Here is a 9,248-nt window from a genome sequence, read left to right on the forward strand (position 1 = left end):
AAAAATATATATAAAAAAATAAATAAAAAATTGTAAGAAAAGCTTGGGAAAAAGTTAATATTGTTAGAATAGTTTCGGAATAGATGGATCTAGCTTCTCGACACTTGCATGTGCCGGTGAGGTCTCATTTCGATGCCTAAATAAGTTTATTGAATAAAAGTTGTATATGCTCAAAAGCACAAAATTTCAATATGAGATTTATACCTGGTATATGAGCCTAGCTAACTATTTATAGGCAAAGAAGTATAGTCAAACTTAGATTAAGTCTCCTACTTCAATTCGACTTGGGATGTATAGAAGTTTGATTGGACCCGAACTCCTACGCTAATTATACTTGGAGTAGGACTGTTAGACCGGATTTGAAGAATTTGAGTTGGATTTGGATTATGCTTCTTACTCCAATTCAATAATTCAACTTGGAGTATGGAGTTTAATCAGAATTATTCGGGATAAGACACTGTCACGTAAAATCATGGATTGAGACCTATCAATACCCTTCCTGAGATTTTGGAATAAAAATTATGTGTACCTTTCGAGTTCAAGACACCTTTGTCAAGCATATATATCCCGGGATGTGACGCGGGACTTGGATGTAGTGGATGAATCTTGGTCTCGAGATGTGCACAGTCTCGAGACTTACTTGATGTGCAATCCTGTCATGTTCTTCCGGCATGTATCTATCTCAGGAGTGACCCAATGAGTATTGTTCATGTCTTCTCAGGGTATACCCACCCCGAAAGGGACCCATTTGTATTTGGGGCTTTGAATTAACAAATCTTTGTGGGTTGGCATTGGCCCTAGCGAACTCCTACAGTGGTTCTCCAGCTCCATTTGTGGTCCAGTTAACTTAGCGGTGTTCTATCGACTTCCAATAGCGGTATGGCAAACTCCAACAGTGATTAGAGTAGGAGATGCTTAAATTCAAAAAATAGTTTTCAATTTTATTAAAGAAGATTTCCTTGATTAGACAAACTTTTTTTTAAAAAAAAATTTGACAAGACTTTTTTATCAGAAATTTTCAAAATTCAAAAAATTCAAAATATATATATATATATATATATATATATATATATATATATATATATTGGGTCCAAACAAATTTAACCTTAAATTTGGGAGCTAGCCACACATACTTCGGTGTTGGTGGTATTTAACATAAAGTAGTTTATCCACGTCCAAAGTTGGTCGTGACGCGTAAGCGAAGGTAATGGTTTTTATTGGAGGCAGCTGTGTCTTGGCAAAGGTCGTCGCCTCTATTTGTGGCGGATTGAGGGAGTATCTTTATGGCTGGCAGAGGACTTTGATTAAAAAGATATGGTTGGCGAGACGAGAGTCGACTCAGTTAAATTAACGGCCATTTCCAGCAGAGGCAGAGGTAGTCACGTGCTTAGCAAAAAAAATATAGTGGTTGGGGAGGTTTCTCTGTTGCTACCGACTGAAGCTACAATAATTTTTTATTTATTTTTATTTTTACCACGTTACTTCCTGAGACCAAATGATTATATACGTACGGAATTTTTCTTTCACCGACATTAATTAGCTGACAGTACTTCGTGAATAAATCAACGAGTAAAGAAGAGTGGGACCAAAAAAAAAAAAAAAACTTTTATTTTTTTTTATTTTTTTATTTTTATCTTTTTAAAGTTTCTATGCTTTCGTAATTATTCTTTTAAAATTTAAAAATTGTGAAAAAAATTAACAGTTTTCTATATTAAATTGAAAATTTTTTAAATTTTTAAAAACAATACAAAAGTAATGAAAATTTAAAATAATAATAATAATAATAATAAAACTAGAAACACGCAGCTGGGTGAAAAACATTAGCTTTGTTTGGAAAAGCTTTTTTTTTTTTTTTGGGGTTACTGTTCATCACAATTTTTCAAAAAAATTAACATCAAAACATTCTTATTTTTTTTCACTTTTTATATCACTTTATTTACTATTTATTATTATTCAAATAAAAATATCAATACAAAATAAATTTTTTTAACTATTCCATATTAGTTTTTTCACTTTTTTACACTAAACATTTTTAACTTTTTTTCCGTCAATCTACAATATCAACTCCGGTATCAAGGAAAAGGATTTGCCAAACAAAGTATTTGTCACGTGGCGAGGGTCTCAAACGTAGAGGAAGTAATGCTCAGCAGATGTCGTTGAAAGCAAACGGTCGGCAAAAGATGGAAGGTCTGAGTTAAATAAACAATAATTTTGAGCAGGTGTACGTAGTGACGACCCAGCAAATTGTTGTTGAAGATCTTTCTTTGCTCTACCAACTGAGGGTACATTTTATTTATCACATCACTACCTGAGATGAATAACGTCCATGTGCAGAATTTAAACTGGAGCACAACATCTTTAAGCTGGGTCGTGTCCAAAACCTGCCATGACATTTAAATTAAATCATATTTTGCATCTTTCTACTTCCACTCTACCACTTCTCTGACAGTACTCTACTACAGTTAGGCTCTTGTCCTGTCACCCACGGTTACTAAAGAGGGTGGGTGGTTCGGACCCCTCAAAGCCCAGCTAAACCCAAAACTCTGGGGGCTGTTTGCCGTTGGTTTGAAAAAAAGAAAGTAGTATGAAACTGGAACAAGATTTTACATGTGTGAAAAAAGTTAAAGAGTGTTTAATATGAAAAAGTAAAAAATTTTGTTTGGTAATGATTTTTTTTTATTTGAATATTAGTAAGAGGCCCAATAACTCCATTAGCCGAAAGGAAATCTGACTGACTGAATACCCTGTGAAACTTACCTCCTTCCTCTCTTTCACAAATGTAAGCTACGTTTGGGGTGAGAAAGCCCCGCACTGTAGCTGGAACGGCACTGTTCCAGCTATAGTGCAGAGCTGACATGTAGTCAGTTTTTTATTTTTTTATTATTATTTTTTTAAGCAAAATATTTAAAAAAAAAAAAAAAAAAAAAAAAAAAAAGAAAACAGAGGGGAAAGATGGGGTGGTTCCAGCCACCCCTTGGCCAAAATGGGGTGGCCGGACCACCCCATTTTTGGCCAAGGGGGTGGCTGGAGCCACCCCCTGGCCGATCTGGGGGTGGTCGAACCACCCCCGTGGCCAAGTGGTGGTCCGGCCACCCCCTTGGCCCAAAAAAAAAAAAAAAAAAAAGGATCGGTGCATTTGGGGGTGGTCCGGCCACCCCCAAAGGCACCGGTTCCCTTTTTTTTTTTTTTTTTTTGGGGGCCAAGGGGTGGCCGGACCACCCCCTTGGCCACGGGGGTGGTTCGACCACCCCCAGATCGGCCAGGGGGTGGCTCCAGCCACCCCCTTGGCCAAAAATGGGGTGGTCCGGCCACCCCTTTTTGGCCAAGGGGTGGCTGGAACCACCCCAGCGTTTCCCACCCTTTTTTTTTTTTTTTTTTTTTAATTTTTTGATTTAAAAAAAAAAAAGATAAAAAATTATTTTCTGGCGCCACGTGTCAGTTGGCACTGTAGCTGGAACAGTACCATTCCAGCTACGGTGCCGGACCTGCTCTCCCCAAACATAGCTGTAATGTCCAGTTTTTAACTGTTCATTTAAAAGGTACAATCGAAATTAAAGCTATTGTGTCGTATGATATACATGCCATGCATGCAGTTCCCTCGCTGATTTGGAGAAGGTCCTCATTGAAACAGAGAGGATCCGATATTCATTGATAATTTGATGTGATGTGATGTGTCATTTGCATGACAAGAGAGACCGAGGGTGTGTATGTGAAAGAATTTTGTTTTGATAGTGTAACAAAAATTGTTGTAAACAAAATAAGAATTTTTTTTTGTTTAAAAAAGTGAAAAAGTAAGAATATTTAATAAGAAAAATTTTATTTTATCAGTAATTTTTATTTAAATAATAATAAAAGATAATTAATGTGATAAAAAAATTTTAAAAATAAAATAAATAGTATCGAATTAAAATAGTTTAAGAAACGAGACACCGCATGTTTATGTAATGCATCACAAGTACGTACGTTTTGCATAGCGTCTTAATTTCTTTTTTAACACATGATCAGACGTGACACATCACATCTTGTATCCTATCATGTACCGCCCGAGGTCTATTTCAAGGGGTACTTCCAGGGCAATGTTTTAGGGAAAAAAACAATAAAATTAGAGCAGTGTTTGGGAGCAGCACTTTTTCCAGAAGTGCTGTTCCTAAGTAAAAGGTGTGGTGGTAAAAATTGGTGTAGCTGGGACCCATTTAATGGATTACGTAATTGGGTGAATGCTACAGGTACACGGCAAAGATATAGCTAAGGTACATACGTACATTACTTTTAGTCCCTACCATGTAGGGGTGCCAAAAATACCTAAAAACCGGAAATTAGAAAATTGGAGAGTCGATTCCGGTTTTGGTTGTAGAAAAACAAAAAATTGAGAACCCCGGCTTTGGTCCTAATTTTTGGCACCCAATAAAAACAAAAAAACGAACCGTGTGATATATATAAAAAATAATATATTTTAATAACAAATTCTCTCGACTCTCCCCCTTTTTTCTACATATTTTCACTATTTCCTATGCTGCTGCACACCTCACATTGTTCACAATCATCCACACCACACATAAGTCTAGGTCTAGGGTTTACACAAGTGAAAAAAACGCAAATCTCTCTTCTTCTTCTAGCATCTTCTTCTACTTCGTTGGTTCTCTCACTTCCACCTCTCATTCTATTTGAGTATTTTCACATTTTCTGAGGAAGATGTGGTATTTTCACATTTTCTGAAGAAGAAGCGGTTGATTGAAAGGAAGAAATCATAGGTAGAAAAGTATTGCATATCATAATTTCGAGTTCTTCCAAAGAAGTATGTCAGCAACTGCAAAATCAACCCAACTTATAATATGAAGCAGATCTCTTTGGTATTTATATTTGTTTGGTTGATGAGAAAGTGTTGGAAAAAAACAATTTTCTTAAAAAACTGGATACTTGGCCCAGTAACCAGGTACAAACCAGAACCAGCCGGTAACCGGAACCCGATTCTTGGTTTCGGTTTCCCAAAACCAACAACCGAGGTACCCCGGTTCTGGTCCCCGATTTTGGCCAAAAACCAAAAAACCGGACTGGGTTGACACCCCTACTATCATGTACTGGCCAAGGATCTAACGGTAGTGGGAAATGAGAAGTAAAATATAAACAAGCAGTTATACCAATTGAATGGAGCTGATGACCCCCAACGATCAAATAGCGACCGCAGACTTAGGGTTTTAGAGTGCGTTTGTTAAACAATTTTGATTTGATTTTATTCATCTCATTTTTTTTAAATTTTTTTAATATTTATTTATCTTTTACATCATATCAATAACCTTTTATTATTATTTAAATAAAAAAATCACAAAAAACAATTTTTTTTAAATTTTTTTTCATACCTACCGTTTTTACTTTTTCAAAAAAAAAAAAAAAACATTTTTTTTTTTTAAATCAATCATTTTTTATTACAGTATCGAACCAAAGGCCTTTAACAAACACATCTTGATGCAAAAAACCAACCCACTTTTAATTAAGTACGTAGCTAGGGCAAACAAATGCGTTGAGAGTCTGTTCCAATTCGGAATTACAAGACATACTTGTAGAAACTTCTACTTCTTATCAGACATCAGGAAAAAGGGATATAAACGGAATAAAACATAATATGTTAACTTTGGGGGACAAATATGTATTTTTTAGGGATGAAAGCACAAAATATGTATATTTTATAAAGAATTGTAAAAAATTTGGGGGGACATTGGTCCCCCACCCTTACACTTGGGTTTGCCCCTATATGTATGCCATGACAAGAGTAGGATTGGTGAGTAATATTAGTTCAATGACGTTGTGTTTTGGATTGAGTGAACTAAAAATGATATATATATATATATATATATATATATATATATATATATATATATATATATATATATATATATATTAACAAATTTTGCTAAGGAAGCAGATAACTGGAAGTCAACTAGCATATATATATGTGTTACTATTTTGGTGAAACGGTTGATTCTTGATTTCATAAGAAACATAATTGTGTTACGAAATTCACAATAAAAGTTTGAATATATAGCATGCAACAAAGGGGCCGGTAAGTAATGCGGTTTGGACTAAATGCGTTGTTGACCTTTTAAATATAAGTATGCATATATAGCAGACGGAAAAATGTGTTTCACAACAACAACGGGGTTTCCTCTTGAATTTTCACCCCACCGGAATTAATCCATCCATACCAATTCCTTTTAAGTTCCTACACAACAAAGTACGAAACATGTCCTTGTCCCCGGTTTCTGTCCGACTAAATTATTACACCGACGTTCTGACTTAGATCAAGTTTGGGGTTGTGTTTAAAAAATAAAACTTTTAACTCAAAAACACATTTTTTTGGCAAAAGCTTCGTTTTAAAGCTATTTTTGGCTTTTTCAAACCCTTAAAAAAGCGCTTTCAACTTTTTTTTTAATCAAATCGGTACTTTTTTCTTCAAACGGACTTTTGAATATTAAATACACTTTTATATCCCTTAAACGCACATCCAAACAGGCTCTTAGAGTTACGTTGGAATATTTTTTTTTATTTAAAAAAAATAATAAAAAATAAAGAAAGAAAGAGAGGTGATTAAATTTTTGATAAGATGAGAAGAAATAATTAATCTTGAACGAGGTTAGTGATTAAATAACTCGTAATTTTGAAGTCCTGCTTATTATTACATTGTGATGCAATGCAAAATATATAACACCTAATTATCTTGCAAGTCTCAGACAATTTAACGACACTTTCAAAACACGTGCGAACCAGAAGATGACCAAACATTCACCAGATTGTTGACGTTGTTCCAGTAATTCTTATTACTGTCCTCAAAATCTCCACTGCAGCTTTTATCTCCATTATCCAAGTTGATCAATAAGTTCATTAAGTTGTGGTCGTCACAATTATATGCCAATGTATCGGTGAAACCTTCCATGATATTTGAGAGAGGCATGTTTTCATTCCCAGCCCTAAAAGAGTCCACAGCCCATGCACTTCCCGTACTATTATACGTCATGTCCTGCCATCCCATTGTGTCAATATCCGATCTTTCTTTGAGTTCCGGCATTTGCTCACAGACTTCTTTGATAAACCCTCCATTGCATGATGTAGCTGAGCTTTTGGCGAAATCATGTAGTAATGTCGTCACTGTGCTTTCATTGAATGCAACAGTTTGAGTTTGGATGGGGAGCGCGTTCTCCGAAAAGTTCAACGTCGACGTTGGAGACTCGAGGTCGTCGCCGGCGATTGGGAACATGCTGCCACTCGTTGACTTCGACCATACCCCTTGCCATACTTTGAGTACGTCAAGGCATGGTGGTAGTGCGAGTTGAGCCAGGTTTTTGTTTCTGATCAGCTGAGCCGGGTGAGCCGGAGAGTTGAGTTGTGGTTGGATAGGGTTGGTAGACACAAGCTTGCACTCTCTTACCAGTCTGGCTTCGGCTTCTAGCCGCGCGCTTTCCCATTGAGCCATGTGGCTTAAATTGGCAGTGTCATTGGAGTTGCCACCGCCGGAGCTCAGGGAATCGTTTTTGGGCTTGTGGGTCATGGGATCAATGCCCATCCTAGTTAGTCTTTTTTTGAGATGCGTGTTCCAGTAGTTCTTGATCTCGTTGTCAGTTCTTTTGGGCAAGTGAGTCGCAATAGCTGACCATCTGAAACAACAAATCATGTCAAATATTGGGAACAAGGTGCTATATATGTATGTCGTTTTCATGGAACATTTAGGAATGAAAAAATGGTCCAGATCAAAGGTATATACGGATGGTCGTATGACTCGTATTTGTGTCGGTTACTGCACAATTCTTCGACCTTAATTTCATGCCTTCCAATTCGTTAAAACTAAGCTTTCGAGCCCCAAGATAAATATATAGTTTTTTTTTTTGTTTTTTTCTAAGCAAATAAGGGATGGGTACAAAGATTAAAACACTAAATAAATAACCGGTAACTTCTCAACAATATATCAAAAATAAAAGTTAGAAAGTACATATAAATAGTAGACAATAGGTCATAAATGACCTGAACTTCTCAAAGGGCCACTAAACGCGATTAAATAAGCAAAATTTAGACGTACATGAAGGTATTCCACGAGCAAGCATCGACCCAAACATCTAAAAAGATGTCGGTAAAACCGTAAAAGGAAGACACTGATGATTTCTGAGAAGGATCTATCGGAGAAGCAAACTAATTTTTGGAGACAAGAATCTTCACAAACAAGTTCAAAGAAAACAACTCAAGGCAGAAATACTAATAAAAATCAGAAATAAATGGCACAGTGGTATCAACCGTATCATTGATAAATGGCAGTATGGCACTCTCATGCAACCAGGGCGGCCCAGTAAAAATTGTGGGTCAAAAGCAAAAAAGTTAAAATAAGTATTTTTTTTAAAATTAAAAATAATAATATTCAAAAATAATTCTCCTTACCTTACCTTTTTTGATACAAACGATATTAAAATAAAATAAAATAAAAAGTGAAAAAACAAAAAAACGATGCACATAATATGTTTAGAAACGGTAAGAACTATTGACTTGTGTTCAAAGATTTACCTGTTCCCGAGAAGAGCGTGGAGCTGAATGATGGTCTGCTCTTCCTGCAAGCTAAACTTTCCTCTTTTGATGTCTGGTCTGAGATAATTAGTCCATCTCAATCTACAGCTCTTCCCACATCTCTGCAGCCCTAAAATCCAACCAGAAAGACAAAAATGAAAAAGTTAGTGGCCTGTCGTAGAATATTTAATAATTAGGTTATCCACGACATCATTAACCACATAAGGGTTGTCGTAAACCTACCAGCCTTTGCAGGCAAGGCTCGCCAGCTTCCATGGCCATGCTTTTCGATGTAAGCAAAAAGCTTCTGGTCCTCCTCAGGGGTCCACGGCCCTTTCTTCAACCCCACCTTCTCACAGCACTGAGACCGGCGCATTTTGGATACTTTAGGCCTCTGAAAGTATCAAGAGATCGAGAGAGAGAAAGAGAGAGAGAGATCGGAGAAAGAGAAAAGTCGGAATCTGAAAGAGGAAAATGTTGAGATGGATCCGGTACTGGTGAAGCAGATTGGTGATTGACAATTTATAGAGGATAAAGAATCGTCTGTATGAGTAAGACCACGTGCGAAACTTTCTTATTCCCAATATTACCCTTAGCTTTATTCCTATAACAAAGCTCACGAGCTAATTTATGTTTGTGTCATTGTGTGTTTTAATCACGTACACTATAAATTATGAATAATCACCATAAAATTATTATTATTATTA

At 36.1% G+C, this 9,248-nt stretch overlaps 1 protein-coding gene across 1 annotated transcript; it reads right to left on the reverse strand.

Annotated features, from left to right (window-relative positions):
* Positions 1-6,647: 6,647 nt before the first annotated feature.
* LOC132177416 (transcription factor MYB16-like) lies at positions 6,648-9,021 on the reverse strand. Its single transcript, XM_059589722.2, has 3 exons — positions 8,785-9,021; positions 8,542-8,671; positions 6,648-7,646 (listed from the first exon to the last, which is right to left on the reverse strand). Exons 1-3 carry the CDS (start codon positions 8,915-8,917, stop codon positions 6,743-6,745), a joined length of 1,167 nt encoding a protein of 388 aa, XP_059445705.2. The 5' UTR covers positions 8,918-9,021; the 3' UTR covers positions 6,648-6,742.
* Between the last annotated feature and the right edge of the window lie 227 nt (positions 9,022-9,248).

This window comes from Corylus avellana, chromosome 4 (assembly GCF_965113065.1).
Source record: "Corylus avellana chromosome 4, dhCorAvel1.hap1.2, whole genome shotgun sequence".
Lineage (NCBI taxonomy): Eukaryota > Viridiplantae > Streptophyta > Magnoliopsida > Fagales > Betulaceae > Corylus > Corylus avellana.